Source organism: Quercus lobata, chromosome 3 (assembly GCF_001633185.2).
Source record: "Quercus lobata isolate SW786 chromosome 3, ValleyOak3.0 Primary Assembly, whole genome shotgun sequence".
NCBI classification, from domain to species: Eukaryota; Viridiplantae; Streptophyta; class Magnoliopsida; order Fagales; family Fagaceae; genus Quercus; species Quercus lobata.
The window spans coordinates 73449014-73466834 of NC_044906.1; the positions used below are offsets into that span (position 1 = coordinate 73449014).

Genomic DNA, 17821 nt, shown 5'->3' on the forward strand with positions numbered 1-17821 from the left:
GACATACCGAACCACACCTCGCAGATCCACCGAGGAAACCCCATTTTCAATGACCTACGGGGCCAAAGCTGTCATTCCTTTGGAGACCGGCTTCCCAACGATGACTAGCTCATTCAATCCAAGTAGCAACAATGATCTATTATAAAAGAGCTTAGACTTCATTGAGGAAAGGAGAGAGAATGCAATGGTAAAGTTGGCATACTACCAACACAAACTCAAGTAAGGTTATGATGCCAATGTAAAGTTAAGGTTATTAGCACCTGGTGACTTAGTATTGAGAAAAGTTCTAGGTACTGTAAAGAACCTAGGGTGGGGAAAGCTAGGGCCCAATTGGGAGGGACCATACCGCATCACCTCGGTGGCTAGCATAGGAGCATATTTTTTGGAAGACTTAGATGAGCATGTAATACCACGCCCTTAGAATGTAAACAACCTGAAGAGGTACTGTTATTAATAAAAGTTTCCTTTATCAATACATCCATTTGTTGTGTAAATGTGCTATACTTCCTGTTATTCTTTTTTTTATAAGTGTTTAAACAGAACCTTAGTCATACCTGAAGTCCTCGAACCAGATGTTTTGGAGAAATTAATATACTATGACATTTTTTATAAGTGTTTAAACAGAACCTTAGTCATACCTGAAGTCCTCAGACCAGATGCTTTGGGGAAATTAATACACTGACATTTTTTATAAGTGTTTAAACAGAACCTTAGTCATGACTGAAGTCCCCAGACCAAATACTTTGGGGAAATTACTACACTATGACATTTTTTATAAGTGTTTAAACAGAACTTTAGTCATACCTGAAGTCCTCGAACCAGATGCTTTGAGGAAATTAATATACTGACATTTTTTATAAGTGTTTAAACAGAACCTTAGTCATGCCTGAAGTCTTCGGACCAGATGTTTTGGGAAAATTAATACACTGACATTTTTTATAAATGTTTAAACAAAACCTTAGTCATGCTTAAAGTCCTCAGACCAGATGCTTTGGGGAAATTAATACAATACACTGACATTTTTTATATATGTTTAAACAGAACCTTAGTCATGCATGAAGTCCTCGAACCAGATGCTTTAGGGAAATTAATACACTGTGACATTTTTTATAAGTGTTTAAACAAAATCTTAGTCATGCCTAAAGTCCTTAAACCAGATGTTTTGGGGAAATTAATACACTTTGACATTTTTTTTATAAGTATTTAAACAGAACCTTAGTCATGCCTGAAGTCCTCGAACCAGATGCTTTGGGGAAATTAATACACTATGACATTTTTTATAAATTTTTAAACAGAACCTTAGTCATGCCTGAAGTCCTCGGACCAGATGCTTTGAGGAAATTAATACACTATGACATTTTTTTATAAGTGTTCAAACAGAACCCAAGTTATATCAGGATATGTGAACAACTCTCATATGACTGGTACTTAATTAGATTGATCCAATTGTTAACAACATATTGTTGTCTGTTTTTATTAAGTATAAAGTAGCAATGACACAATGCTATTTATAAAATCCTCAAAGCATATAAAATAAAAGTGCAAGGGGTTTCCGAGATTAAAAAAAAAAAAAAAAAAAAACATTTCTATTAAATAAGAAGAGTAAATTACATTCAGTGACAAAGTGGCACTACAAAACTCCTAAGTACAACAAAAAGTTCCTAAGTACTAAGCCTTTGCCCTAGAAGCATGAAGGTCTTCTTGCTGGCCTGGCCGAGAGGTAGGAGCATCCTTGGCCTTAGTGTCAGCTTCTTTAGGCTCGGCCTCTGCTTCTTTTGCCTTAGCAGCAGCTTCCTTATCCTTAGCAGCGTCTTTGACTTCAAAAGACTTTTTCTCCTTACCCTTGCCCTAATCTTTGGACCCCTCGGCCCCTTGACCTTGGTCACTAGCTTGGTTGGATCCCTTTGGAACCTCGGGAAGAAGAAGTGCAACTTGAGTAGTCAAAGCTGCTCCAAGGGCTTAGGAGCAAGGGTAGAGGGAGGTGGAAGGCCGCTAGGGATTGCACGGATATCAGGGCGACAGTAGGTCTTTCCTTGCTGTCTCTACTCCGAGTTTGCAGGAACTCCTGCAATGTTAAGGGCTTCAGCCCATGTGGCATCGCAATAGTCCCTGCATGCCTCAGCCAGCTCCTCAGTCAGCTTGGCTTGTGTTTCCTCTACGCCAAGAGTATAGGCTGCTTGCTTCTCGGCCTCTAGTGCCTTCTTGGCCAACTGAGCTGCCTCTCTAACCTTCTGCAACTCTACCCTCAGATACAGCGCAAGTTGCCTAGAAGTGGCCAGCTCTATCTCTGTTTGATAAAGCAACTTGCGCTGGTCCTCAGCTTAAGTCTCAGCATTCTTTAGACCGGCCAAGGCACTATTCCGATCCTTCTCCGATGCGGTCAACTTGGTGGCCAGGTCTTTATTCTCCTCCTTTGCGGCCCCCAAAGCCTTCTCGGCATCAAGGTAGAGGTTAGCCTCATTCCTGGCATCGTTCCTAGCTCTATTGACCCACTCCTCGACCACATAAACCTCCTGGGTAATCTGCATAAGAACAATATTGTAATCTCATGTAAATAGACGAGAAAGCATATTAGTACTGAAACAAGTAAAAAGAATGAGAATGTGGACTTATCAGAGCAAGGTCCCTTTTTAGGGACAAGAAAAGGTCATGCTGCTTCAGCTTCCTCAAGGCATCCATGTCCTTAGGCAGGAGGAGTGGTTGCTCTAAGGCCTCAGCCACATGCACAGAATGACTTCTCTAATACTCCCTAACGGAGGCGTTCCACGGAATGGCGGCCCCATCTACCTCTAGCCGAGGCGACTAAGCACACTGTTGTAAGCGCACCTCGGCTGGGTTTTGCTCTTCTCTACTGTCCACGGATGAGGACCTCCTGTCCTTTGGATCCTTGGCAGTCTTTTGTTGCTTCATGCCCTTTTGAGGGAGTAACTCTCCCTCCTTAATCTCTTGTTGTAGCCTTTTCTTCTTCATGTCTTTCATCTCGTGCAAGCCAAGATCGGTAGGGGGAGGAGGAGGAAGAGTTGGAGGGACTTGGGACTTGGGTACTTCTTGTGAAGTTGCCCCCTTGTTCCTAAAGGCCATGAGGTCTCGCAAACTTCTCCTCTGGTTCAGAGCCATTCCCTCTTCCTCGAAGTCGGAGTCAATCTGGGCAATCACCAGTCCCAGAGTATTGGCTGCCGAAAGCCTGTCAATGTCAGCCTCGGATTCCGAGAGCACTATCGGCCCGCCTAGAACTTCACCTTCGTCCTTAAGGCGAAACTGGTCTATCTCGGCCGAGAGAGACAAGTGTGCAGAATTTGTCCTTTCTTTTGGAGCAGCTACTTCCTGGGGAACACGCTGGATGGGTAACTCGACGGGTGGAAGATCTCTTTAAGCTAGAAACCCTGGCTTGGAGATGTCTATTTGGTTCAATCGAGGATCACTAGCCTTTATTGCCTGACCTACATCCTGGAATATACGAGGTAGAGGCTCGTAATCCAAAATCAAAGGAGCAGCCCGTAGTTGTCCGTCCTCGCTTACGAATATCTCAGATCTCAGTAATTTGTTAAGGGTCGGTACGTTAACCAGACTTAGTCTCAGAGCAATGTGGTTTTTGTTTCCAAAAAAGCATTCGAGGAGGAAATGATGGTTAGGTTAACAAAAACTATCATCCGAGAAGACGAAATATCAAGGAAACTAAACTACGGAACCTAATCCTAAGGCACCCCACCTGGACCCCCCGCCCGAGTTGGGTAGTGAAAATCGTCATGCCACTCCCCAGAGACCAAAAGGTAATCGTCCTTCATACCCTTGTTTGATTTGGGAAGGCACGATATCATTCTGACGATGTCGGACTGGGACTTTAGATAATGTCCCGCACCGGTGAGCTTATGGCACTCGTACAAGTGGACCACATCAAGCCACGTGACTCCCAAGCCCATTTGCTCATTGAGAGCGTCTACATAGCCCAAGACCCTAAAGAGGTTGGGGGCACACTGATGGGGAGTCAGTATGTGGTTAATCAGGTAATCCCTAGTCATCCTACCCATGGGAAGCGTCATTTCTCCCTCCAAGAAAGCAATCATAGGAATGATGACTTTACCCACTTCTCTATCGGTGAGAATTCGATCTGGGGCACAATATTGCAGGGCTACTCCCTCCAGAATACGGTATTTGGCCTTAAAACCCTCCATACTGGCCGAGGAGTCTACTAAGTATTTGAACCTACCCATCTAAGTAAACGCAAGTGACGCTAAAAAAGTCTTTCAAAAGAAAAGAGGGCCGAGGAGGACGTCCGAGGAGAAAACAGCCTGAGAGAAAAATGAAAACTTTCAAGAAATGAATGAGCGACACTGTAGAGAGTTTTGGAAAGTTTAAGAATTCTTGAAAGTTTGAAAGCTTTTGCAAAATGAGAAAAAAGAAGTCCTTCAGGCGCCTTTTATAGGAGAAGAAATTGAGTGGGAGTTATGCTGCTCAAACTTCAAAGAAAAAGGTCCACCGTTGGATATGCGCCTCACCGTTAGATTTGGGGAACAAGGTGCCGCCTAGAGCAATTAATGGCGCCTCCCGAACTTTGAAACGATAGCAGCAATTATAAGGCGCGTTAAACTGTACTCCCACACGTGTAAATCAAGAAGTTAGTTGGCTTCATCTCTTGGGAATCAAAATCCCACTTTTTCTCCTTGAATGAGAGGGAAAAACCGGAATTTTGAGGGGCTATTGTAGGGATAAAGGCCCAGAATAATATGTTGGACTTTGGGCTTTTGTCCGAGGACGTTGAATTGTCTGAGGAAGGGCAAATAGTAGTCAAGGGTTCCCAGTTTAAGTCTCATAAGTGAGGAACAAACGAAAGGTGGTCCAAGGAGGAGCTCCTCCTCGGATATGATGAATGTAGCTCAAGTATGTATTCCAGCAACTAAGGTAACCCTCCAAAAAGCTCCAGCGATAGGAACGTGCCTCATGAACGTGTAAGAAGAAAGGAAACTCAAAAATATCTAAGGAAAATCTACTACCACCATATTAAATGCATTACAGCTACTTTTCTGACCGCATTTATGTGGATAAGACCTCTGAACTGTGTTATCTTGGCAAACGTAACTCATAGAAAGCCAAAGAAGGTGTTTGATAGGACAGGTACTTAAGTAAGGGCTCAGATGATCAACAAGTGTAGGATCAAGATGGTCCAAATAGGGCTATATAACGTGAGAGACCCTCCATGGGGAGGGGGACCAGAAAAAACTGAAAAAGAGATCTGTAACAAAGCTTTAGAGTAAATATTTAAGAATCAGTGTCCTTGGACCAATCCGAGAATGTTATTCCTTAATAAACTTTTGTTATCTTTCTTTCTTTGGCATCAAAATCTATTTTTATGTTATCTAATTCACTAGAGCCCAGTTTTCCAACCCGTTCTCTACAAATTTATTGTTTCAGGCTATTTTGAGCTTAAGTCTATATACCCGTTGGGCTAGAAATCTAAATCAGGCCCTTACAATAAGGATTTTTTTTAGTTAAAAAAAAAAAAAAAAAATTGTATTGCACACCACTAAGTGTGTAATTAAGGTTGGCCAATGAAATTTTCATTTCATGACTCCACCTTCCCCAACCGTTATCATTGGATAGATCATGAAATAAGTATTGGTTTAAGTCTGAAGTGTTAGTTTCTAAATATCTAGGTTTAACTGTTTAGATTCTTATTTTGTGTATGTTGGCAAACCAAGAATAAAAACATGTCTAGATTAGGTGTTAAACATTGATCAAGATTATACAAATCAAGATTCTAGAACATTCAAACTATAGAAAGGAGAGTTCAAGTTCTGTGAAGCTCGATCGATCGAAGATTATACTTGACCAATCAAAAATCGCAGATAAGTCAATTCTGCAGAATTTAAATCATCCCCAAGCCTGCGAAAACGTTTATGGTTTTAGTCCATCACTAATTAGTATAAAAGGAAAACCCTAATTACATTTTCAGAGCTCTTGGAAGACTTGTGAGTTAATCTTGTGATATTTGAGAGGTTTTTGTACCTTCTAACTCAACAAGTATTTGCCGAAATGAGATCTACAATCAAGAACTGGTGGAAACAAGTTGCTACTAAAGATCTTACTATTGAAGGTGATCTGAAACCTAATTTGAGTGGGATCTCAAAGTCACAATCAGGAAGTTTGTGTTCAATAAATCCAAGATAGAAGAGTCATTGGAGTCGGAGCTACTCGTGGTCGTGTTAGTAAGTTCTACTTGAGGTAGGTTTAGATTTAGGGTTTAAATCTATTGTAATTTTTCATTTTATCATAGTGGATTTGTTTACCTTGAGGATATATAGGTTAAATCATCCTCAGGTTTTTACCTTGAGATGGTTTATTTCATTGGTTTTCCTGAGTCATTATATTATTGTTTTCTTTACTTTTCCACACTAAGTAATACGTTTGCATGTGTTTAACCTAGATCTCATTATTAACCTAAGTAAATACTTTGCTAATTCGTTAGGTTAAACTAATCTGTTTCTCAAGGGGTCTAAACAAACAAACATGAAGTTTATTAACTAGTAATTTATTTTTAATTGGCATGACACTATTTACACTTTTAAATTTGTAATATTTAATTTGAATTATTAAATAGATTTATTTGAAATATGAAGATAATATTTTTTCAAAATTTTAGAGATATGTTCAGTACCTTTATCCTTAAGGCTTTGTTGGTTTCCAAGAGCAGGTCTTCCTGCACAATCATCAAGCCTTGATAATATATGTCATATAACTACTTACATAGATAAGCAAGAGTAAAAATTCTAGGCATCTATATATATACCTTCTTTTGAAGGTCAGAGAGTTGATCAAGCAAGAACTGCGTCTGCAAGACATATATACCATAATACATAAGAATTAATTTGGTAATAGAAATATCATAAAATAATGGTTCAGAAGCATCTGGGTTTTTCTATAAGATATGTGATAGATAAATACTTAAAAAAAATGTAGACAACGATCTTATTGCGAAATGAAAATCAAAGTGATGAAGAGAGCTGAGGACAAACACAAAGTAAATGATTAGAAGAAAAGGTTAAAGAGATATAATGATTAATGATTAGAAGAGAAGGACTCAGAGATAAAACGCACCGGTATAAATTCAATGGAACCAATACTAGTTGCCCAAATATAAAATCCACTCTGTTATAAAACTCCAAGCACATATCTAAAATAAATAAACCCTCCAAGTGCATACATAACTTTTGAATACCTTTGTTGATCTTATTTGCTTCAGTGTTTGTTCCAGCTGATGCTCAAGCTGATCAAGCTCTTTTGCGCCCATATGCTCCAACTCTTCCCCAAGAAGATTTCTAAAGAATGTTAAAGTTTTAGGTGAACATTGTCTAGTACTTACATTTGTCTAGTGTACATTGCAAAATGCATGCTTTGGCACAAATGGAAAAAAGTAACTAATTAATTTACCAAAGTTATCATCATGCAAACATATTAATAGAGATAGCAGCTAATATTCTTAATGAGAAAGTAAAGAGAGTATCACCTATTTATCCGTGTAGATTTTCTCTCATTGTCTCTTATTTTTCACTGAGTTTGCGTGAAACAAAAATCTTAAAACACATATATATAAACAATGATGATACCTCTGTGTGTGTTGCAAGGCCTCAGCTTTTTCCTTTAGCTTCAGATATTCTTGGTAGCTGCTCTGCTAGGACATGTGAAAGCAGTTAGGTAACATTGTCACGAATCAGCATGACAATATATATGCGGAGAGGAAAATCATTCACATAATATGGAAAGTATAATCAACAAAGAAACTATTCTTTTCCTTTGATGTGACATTAATTAATGCATGAGTTAGAGAAAGAGATTGAACTACCTGTGTGTCCTTTGCAGGCTGGTTTGCCTCTAGTGTTGCATAACTACATCGCTGATACTTCTCAAGTGTCCTAGCCATGCTGGAATTAAGGCAAAAAAAAAAAACAGTTGACAGTGAGGCTGCTAAATTAAAATAACTAGATAGGTCGCTTTGCAGAAAATAAAATGCTAGAAAACCCTTTTATATATGAAAGTATTTAAAATCTAATTTTCAAGTTTGTAAATACTCACAGATGAACGGGCAACAAGTTACGGATTTGAATCCAAACAATAACAGTCAGGAATGGGCAACAAGCCTAGGATTACATTCCATTATGTAATGTAAAAACAAAAAACAAAAAAACAAAAACAGAAAAAGGCAAATAAAGGTGAAAGTTAAAAACCTAGGGTAGATCAATGGTATCTCCTTTATGCAAATGAAGTTTCTTTATCACCGAGTAAAGGACATATGACTTACATTCTGCTCTCATAACTCCAAATAAAAAAGTCATTTTTTTTAATAGGAAGTTTGTAATGTTTCATATCTAACTTCAAGCTCCATTCATATCTTTGGGGCTTAGACCTAAGACCTATTGATAAGGACCCAACTTGCGAGGTCATCCCTAAATAAAACTGGAGACCATGTATGATGTATCAACCTTGAAGCCAGCTTTAAAACCAAGCCGTTTTTGGTCAAGCAATGCGAAAATTTGGAATAGGAGAAAAGTTTCAAGGAAACACAAAACAGAACCCTGAAAATTGTAGCCTGTTAATATATATATATATATATAGACACACACAAACCTCATCTTTTTGTTGATCAAACCACTTTGGCTAAAAGTGAGAATATGTATAATTAACATATGGTGGGGGAATTTGAACCCAAGTTTTCCTCCTAAGGGAGACTAGGCAATGCCATTGAATCATAAAACTCTTAGTGAGAATAACTATAATTGAGATATCCAAATCACTTCCAAGTCCGGAAAAAAAATAGAATTATTTAGGACTATCCACGCAGCCCGCCAACCCACTCAACCCGGCCAACCCGCCCGCATCCAATCCGCCGCCACCCAATCTGACAACTCTAGCAGTCAAATGTGGGTTCCGAACTCACTAACCCAACCCCACGCGAGTTGGTTGTTGATTTTTCGTTTCAAAACCCATGACACCCGACCCGAACCAAAACCTTTATCCTTTCCAGCAAATTATTACAAATTTCGAACCAAATCCGAGGAGATCTTGTCGAGATCTGTCGAGAACTGGTCCAGATCCTTCGAGATCCAGCAAAATCTCGCCGTTATCTGACAAAATCTAGGCCAGATCTCAACGGATCTAGCCAAATCTCAACAGGTCCGGCCATATTTTGGCCAGATCTAGACAGATTCGACCAGATCTAGCCGGATCCAACTAGGTTTCGACCCTGGTGTTAAAACACGAGACCGACTCAAATCAACCCGAAACTGACGAGACCTAAATTGAAAAATCCGACCAGATCTCATGGTCGATTTCGGGTCAAATTTTCATCCACCCGCCACATTCGGGTCGAGTCTAGGTTGGGAACAAACCCAACCCGGCCCGACTCGTGGACAACCCTAGAATTATTGGAGGAATAACACTTTACGAAGACTCTAATTTCAGTTTTTTGTTTTAGAAGACTAATCTGAGTAATTAATATAATATATAGGAACAGTGTACTTGATCCAGAAACTTAAGTTAATAAATTTCGGAGTAATTATGTTATATAAACAACTCATTATTGTTCCATAAAAAAAATAAAAATAAAAATAAAAAAACTCATTCTTGTCATTTGTATCTAATGTGGAGCTTCACTACTTAACCAATAGCACTACTCTCATGTGAATATTACAACAAAAAATCGTTTTTATTTATTTTCTTTTATTATCCGTTAACTATCCCATTCTAGTTCATCTCCTCCTCCATCTTTGCTATCTTGGGCTAGCCCTGTGCCTAGGCCACTTAGGCCATGGCCTAGTGTCCCATACTAGAAAAGTCCCCTAAATGTGGGGCACCAAGTGATAATTTTTTTTTTTAAATATGTTTTTTTAAGTATAAAAAAAAAATAAAAAAAAAAAAACTCATTCTTGTCATTTGTATCTAATGTGGAGCTTCACTACTTAACCAATAGCACTACTCTCATGTGAATATTACAACAAAAAATCGTTTTTATTTATTTTCTTTTATTATCCGTTAACTATCCCATTCTAGTTCATCTCCTCCTCCATCTTTGCTATCTTGGGCTAGCCCTGTGCCTAGGCCACTTAGGCCATGGCCTAGTGTCCCATACTAGAAAAGTCCCCTAAATGTGGGGCACCAAGTGATAATTTTTTTTTTTAAATATGTTTTTTTAAGTATAAAAAATGTTAATTATACATTTGTTTTCTCCACTTTTAAGAAGACTTAAAAAATTAAGTAATACTAGAGATAATACAAATTTTATTATATAGTTCTTCAAATAGATATGTCACCAATCACAAGAAGAAATTCAAATAGAATAATACTAGAGAAACTACAAATTCTTAGGCATTCCCTCTCCCCTTGTGTCTGTTTATTTCTCAAAAATAAAAAATCTTATACATAGACTTTACAAATTGATGTCATAAGAAATATAATTAATATATTTCAACAACATAATAAATGCATGTTTGAATTATTTTTTTGTGATTGATGATACATCTTTGTAAGCCTCATATTGTAAATTTTATAATATCACTAACATCATACATTCAATTACTTATTTATTATCTTCTTGAAGTGGCACAAATTACATTCATTACTACATCAGTTTGTTAAATTTTTGTATTAGAATTTGTTATAGCTTTAACATTTTTTTTTTATTTTTTAAAAAAAATCATGAATTAATAGAAATCTAGCTTAATCACTATTAAGTGAATTAGTCATTTAAAAAGAAAGAATAATATATTTAAAAAAATTTTAATGTCTTCCATCACAGAGGTCATTTACTTTTCTCCTTCTTTCTTTTCTTTCGTTTCCTTTCCTTTCCTTTCCTTTTTTTTTTTTTTTTTTTTTTGAATTGGATATTTGAAACTGAGTCATGTGTAAATTTTATGTATGAATACACATACATACATGTGTAAGTACATGTTATAAGTGAAGAAAAAATAGATATAATATATTGGAAAACGCTAGAGCTGTGGCAAATATTATAGCATAAAATTTACAAATTTACAAATTGATTAATAAGCTTTAATGACTTAATAAATGATTTTTTTTTTGATCGGTGACACATCAATTTATAATTTCTATGTAGTGAAATTTGAAATATTCCTAACATTACTCCAATATATACAAGCAAATAAATTAAGAAACCCCTTGACTTGACAGATACAATCCTAAAACTGTAGGAAATATTCAAATGCATTCAATCAGCCAAACAAATATACCAAATTATGTGGATTAGATTGCATAAGCATGTGAGTATGTGTTGTGCAAATATGTTCTGAGTCTCACATTGATCAGTCTTTATCAAGTCAAACTAGATTATATAAGAAATCACAAGTAATTCCAATTGTAAATTAATTAGTCCTTCTAGGGTCTAGCACAAATGTGGCTATTCTACGGGCCATAACAAGTCTGCACTCATCATCCAATAAAAAACAAGATTCATTTCAAACCATAATAAATTACACTTTAAACTCCAAAATTTAGAGGTATCATCTAATTAAACCCAAGACTTTCAAAAATTTTGATAAATCTTATACCAGTAATGGAAAATGCCTAAAGTGGTTATTTGCAACAATTGCATCCATTATATATGAAACTATGAATATTATTTCACTTCAACTCATTTAATACGGAGTCATTTTGTTTTAGGAATTTTCATTAGCAACATTACCCATAATGGGTTTATGATATGAATTAAAACATATTTGAAAATACAGAGGTTAGCTTGAAACTTATAAAAGTGTGTAATTTAATTTAAAATGAACAATAAATTATGTGGTTTAAATGTAATTTACCAAAAATATTATATCCCCTTCCCCAACCATAAAAATCTTTTATATATTCCATTATATAGGAAATGCTGCATTCAATTTGGCCGCCCAACATAATTTTCTGAATCCGTACTTGTGGGAGAAACTAGAAAGCAATGATTGGTTGAGAAGCTTGTGGAATTTACGAATAAATAGTAGAAATTATTCTTTACCCCCCAGACAATACTCTCTTTACACTTATCTTTCTAAACTATAAGAATGCACACCTTATCTCTAAATTATACTTCCTTCTACATTTACCCGCTAAACCATGTGAATACACGCTTTACCCTCCTAAATTATGACTCATTGTACATTTACGTCCTTAAAATATGGAGAAGTGCTACATCCACAATATTTTCACAACAAATCATAGGCTTTTAGTTATTATTGGTTCTAATTTGAACCTACCATTTGTCCCACCAATATCAACCTATATGCATTCTTGCATGGTGACTTAGTTGAGGATGTTTATATGTGTTTGCCACCTGGTTTTCACAGCAAGGGTGAGCAGAATTTGGTATGTAAGTTGAACAAAAGTCTTTATGGCCTCAAGCAAGCTTCAAGGCAATGGTTTGAAAAGTTTTCAAACACTATTATGCAAATGGGGTTTGTGCAATCTAAGTCAGACTATTCTTTGTTTACTCATACTCAAGGAACTTCTTTTACAGTGTTATTGGTTTATGTGGATGATATATTACTGACTAGAAATAACCCTGACGGTGTTGCTGGCTTGAAGAAATTGCTTGATGACAAGTTTGGTTTGAAAGACCTTGGTTCACTAAGATACTTCTTAGGACTTGAGGTAGCAAGAACTGATGAAGGTATCAGTTTAAATCAAAGAAAATATGCCCTTGAAATTTTAAAGGACACTGGATTTCTTGGTTCTAAGCCTGTGAAGTTTCCTATGGAGCAAAATTTGAGATTGTCTAAGTATGAAGGCAAGCCACTTGCAGACCCGGGTCAGTACAGGAGATTAATTGGAAGGCTGTTATATTTAGCTTTAACAAGACCTGACATTACCTATGCTATGTATAGGTTAAGCCAATTTGTCTCACAGCCAAAGGAACCTCATTTACTAGCAGCTCACAGAGTACTACAATACATAAAAGGGTCACCAGGGAAGGGGATTTTCTTTCCTAGCAAGACTAATTTGCATATTAAATCCTTTTGTGATGCAGATTGGGCTGGATGCCCTAATACAAGAAGATCTTTGACAAGCTATGCTGTGTATCTAGGTGACTCACTGATTTCATGGAGATCAAAGAAGCGAGGAGAGGTTTCAAGGTCCTCAGCAGAAGTTGAGTATAGAGCAATGGCTAGTGTAGCTTTTGAAATAACTTGGTTTTTGCAATTACTCATGGATTTAAAGGTTGAACACTCTAGGCCAGCCATGCTGTTTTGTGACAATCAAGCAGCATTGTACATAGCTGCTAATCCAGTCTTCCATGAGAGGACTAAGCACATTGAAGTAGACTGCCATCTAGTTCGAGATAAGATTTTAGAGGGAATGATTAAGACATTTCATGTATCAACAAATGCACAAGTGGCTGACATCTTTACTAAAGCTTTAGGCTATAATTCCTTTACAAGATTGTCTAAGAAATTAGGATTAAAAGATATATTTGTGACTAAGAAAGTGAAGCAATCATCTCCAGTGCAAGTCACTGAGTTTGTAACGGAGCCTAAACGACAAACTGAGCTAAACGGCAAGAAGAAGATTGTAGCAGAGAAGCAAACAACAGAAGAACAATTAGTTACAACACGTGCCACATCACGTGCCAGAAAGAAGCAGTAGTGCATTACAGCTATCACACGCTGATTGGTAGTTTCCTAAGTTGGTTAAGTAGTTATTTTGGGCGGGAAGTCTAGCCCTTGTTTCTTGGTGTATATAAATAGAGTTGTTAATTATGTAGAAGTTAGTTTTTCATTTTGTAAACCTTTCAATCAATGAGAAGTTTCTAGTTTCTTCCAGAATTCTCTTTCTTTACACTATAACAACCTGCCATTTAAAATTTATTGTGAAAGTGTTGTGAAAATATTATTGACATAACATTTCTCTATATTATGACCCATTTTACACTTATCCCCATAAATTATGAGAATGTACATTTACTTCCCTAAACTATTACTCATAGAATGAAGTACAAAATGTTACACAAATAATAGTTTAAGGGTAAGTTTGCACTATCATAATTTATGGGGTAAATGTAAAAAAATTTATAGTTTAAAGGAATAATGTATAATTTTCCTGAATAAATACAATGAACTGTTGAGCCATGCAAATAACCCTCCTCTTGGGGACAAGGGACTTTGTTTGCACCCAAATCTACCAGTTAATGAGTGCAATTGCAACGTAAGCGATTGTCATGAGTTGGTTTTTTTTTCCACTTATCATTCTTTTCCAAGTCTGCATGCAATGGTTAGTCACTCACAAGTCACAACAGGTTACAAGAAAACTAATAATGATTGAGGCGATTTTATAATAAAGTGTAAAATGAGATTCTTTTTAATTTGTTTAAACATTACAATATCATTCAAAACTGAGCAGACCTCTAGTACAAACAAATTCTCAATAGAACATTCACATCAAATGCAGTAAAAAAAATTTAGCTTTTTACACTAAAAAAACTATTTTATTTATTTTAACACTCACTTTAAAATAATCATAAATTAAATCTTTTATTTTTTACATACAGCTCATTAAAATAATATAAATAACCCAACGTATTAATTTCTCTATAAGGTCTCTCTCTCCCCCTTTCCAACCCTAATAAATGAATTAAATAATACTAGCAGAATAGTACAGTAGTGTACTACAGTAGAAAATCACTATAGCCTGTTGTCTTTTAGCTTTACAGTAGTCTGTTAGAGCATCCACAGCAGTGAATCTATATTTTTAGCTTTTTAGCTATACAAAAAGTCACTTTATCTATTTTAGCTCCACACATACTACAGCAGTGGATCTATTTTAGCTTCTAACCCAATAAAATAATATAAATATCCCAATAAAATAATATAACTACTATAATAAAATAATATATCTCACCAACAAAAAAACCTCCACACCATCATCCACAGCCACCTCCATCATCAGCCCCACCCACAACCACCACCACCACCACCACCACCACCGGCCACAACCACCATCTACTTTGACAATCACAACAGAACATAGGAAAAAAAAAAAAAAAAAAACAAAAACAAAACCACAACCACATTCACAAATTCCACAAACACCATTTCTATTCTCAATTCATTGAATCAAACACTTCTAAACAACGATTCCAGGCACCGAGCTCCCGGCCTGAGCTGTGGGACCCAGATTCTTGATCTTAACCGTGGCGGAGGAGCTCAGATTCTCCGTCTTGATCTGCGTGTTTCGAGCTGAGCCGAACCGGAGCCTCCACCTGCGTTGGCGGCATCGAGGCGAGCTGCGGTGAAGGTGCGAATGGAGGAGTAGTCTTCATCGGAGTTTCAGTGTTTGCAGCGTCGGGGGCTTCCTCGTCGGAATCGTCGTCAGAATCGATGTGGGCGATGGGGCTTGGGGTGGGTCGGCGAGCTGGGCCGGCGGAACAGATCGGCGTTGAGGGAGTTGGCCGGCGAGCTGAGGGATGAGGGAGATGAGGGAGCTGGCCGGCGAGAAAGAGAGGAAAAAAAATTGAGGAAGAAAGAAAAAAAAATTGAGGAAGAAGAAAGAGAGAAGCCGGATAGAGAGAGAGAGAAAATAGGAAATGTATATTTAATTGGAGAGGAGAGAGAATGGTAATAAAAAAGTTTTTTTTTTTTTACCTGTGAGCTACAGTGCACATCTAAAAATAGATGTGCACTGTAGCTGAGGAGCTAAATCTTTTAGATTTAGCTCCACTGCTGCATGGTGTTTTTTGTGATAAAAAGCTAAAAATATACCATTATACCTATATAGCTTCACTGCTGCAAATGCTCTTACAGTCGCAAATCAGTATAGCTCGTTGTCTTTTAGCTTTAACACCTTTGATATAAGCTGTATTTTAGCTTTAACACCTTTGATATAAGCTGTATTTTTATGTTTGAAGTGCTAAAAATAATTGTTCAGTGGTTTTACAGCCACCACTGTGCTCCCATAACAAATTACTACTTGTCCCCGACACTTAAACTGTTATGAACGAATCATTTAATCATTATTCTTTCAGACCTTTAACATCTTGGACTTGCCAAACTATTGGATGTTTGAGGGTGACTTGGTCAAAAACTCTCCGAAAAATATTGCTTTGTTTTGGTCATTCATGCACTATGATGGAAAATAAACAAAGCACAGTTTTACATGACAATAATGTTGCTTTTTGAGACAACAAAATATGATGAAAATGAAACGCCATAACTATGTTGGATAGTGTGCCAATGGAGAAGAGAAAAGACAAAATTTTGAAGAGTTGATGAAAGTTGAACTTGGAAATATTATTCATTAGTACATGACTATGAGATAAATTAGAAAAAGAAAAAGAGACCATATATAGATATAATTATGCATATAAAGTCTAAGAAATATTTTGTTCAGTGAAGAATATATAGATATAGTACGTCCTTTAGTTAAAAGGTTCTTTTGAGTGCCCTTTGTTCAAGCAATAAAATTCAAGGAACTTCATCTTATACTCTGATATATTTATGAAAGAAATGTTTAACTAGGAAATTTTCTGACATTCCTGCCAAAATCATATAAAAAATTTAAACATCACAAATCACAAGAGAAATTTCATTTACATAAAGAATTTCAGAGATATTCATTAGAGGGATATTCTTTTTTAGTTATATAACAAACTTCCATTGACAAATGTAAGAGCTCCCAAAACAATTATAAAAATGTGGCTGTTCAAACTATGAATTTAGTCACAATTTTTTTTTTTTTTAATTTCCACAAATTATGATGAGTATATAATAAAAGTTATATCATTAGTGGACTCATGCAAAGTCAGGTCATTTTGAACCAAATTTGAAATCTTAGTAAGTTAAAAAAAAGATTGTAAAAAATTGTATTCCTAGCATTTTTCTTGTTCAAATTATCTTTGCAAATCCTAACAAAATTATATAGCCAGCATCCAATATTGAACGTTGAGGACTCTCTCAATGGAGGTAGAGATTGATATAAAAAAAATGTAGTGCCCATATTTTTTTTATCAAATTTAGAGAGCTCAACATTAGGTTTTCAAGAAAGAACTTGCAACCATATTGTGGTAATCATTAGTGGTAGATATTTATAATATACATTAAATCTAAGACATTTGATTTGTGGTTGAACTCATGAATTTATGCCACGTAGGCTTTAAAAACCTAACAATTTTACATAACATTATTCTAATATACATCTATAATAAAATCAAAAGCGATTAACTTTTGGTTAAATTCATGAGTTTGTGCCACATCAAAGCTTTGGAAGCCTCACAATTTTACACTTCATTAGTTTAATATTTTTTTAATTGAAATTAAATTATATTCAATATTTAAACTCTCCTTTGGGCGTAATATTTGGTCTCAATAAAAATTTAAAAAAAAAAAAAAAAACTCTCCATTAAAATCCCAGTTTACTATATAATATATAATCTCATATATAAACAAAATCTTAAAAAATGTCTAATATTAAAATATATAGTTTCATATATAAACACAATCATAATAAATGTCTATTAATAACAATAAAAATGCCTTCAAAAAATAATAAGAATCATAATTATCAAATTTCATATTTAGATAATAGAAAAAAAAAAAATATATATATATATATATATATAGAGAGAGAGAGAGAGAGAGAGAGAGAGATTATGTTAAACTTGGCCACGCATTGCAAGAGTTGTCAACTAATTAATGAATACATATTGCACAATCATTCAGAGAGATTAAAATTTGCATCCAAAGCTCTAAGTCCTTATTTCTTCATATTACTTGGAAACCTATCCTATTGGCCTCACAAAAATTGATGACCTTTTCTTTTTTAGGTTACCCTTTTTTTTAGATAATTT

At 35.9% G+C, this 17821-nt stretch overlaps 1 protein-coding gene across 2 annotated transcripts in view; it reads right to left on the reverse strand.

Moving 5' to 3' along the window:
* The window catches only part of LOC115979508 (MADS-box protein CMB1-like), a 38233-nt gene that overhangs the window by 19471 nt on the left and 941 nt on the right, over positions 1-17821 (reverse strand). For both annotated transcript variants that reach the window (XM_031101561.1, XM_031101562.1), the window contains exons 2-6: positions 7838-7916; positions 7602-7663; positions 7214-7313; positions 6785-6826; positions 6653-6694 (exon numbers count right to left, since the gene is read on the reverse strand). In XM_031101561.1, the coding sequence (XP_030957421.1) occupies positions 6653-6694; positions 6785-6826; positions 7214-7313; positions 7602-7663; positions 7838-7916 (325 nt within the window). The remainder of the gene's footprint in view (positions 1-6652; positions 6695-6784; positions 6827-7213; positions 7314-7601; positions 7664-7837; positions 7917-17821) is intronic.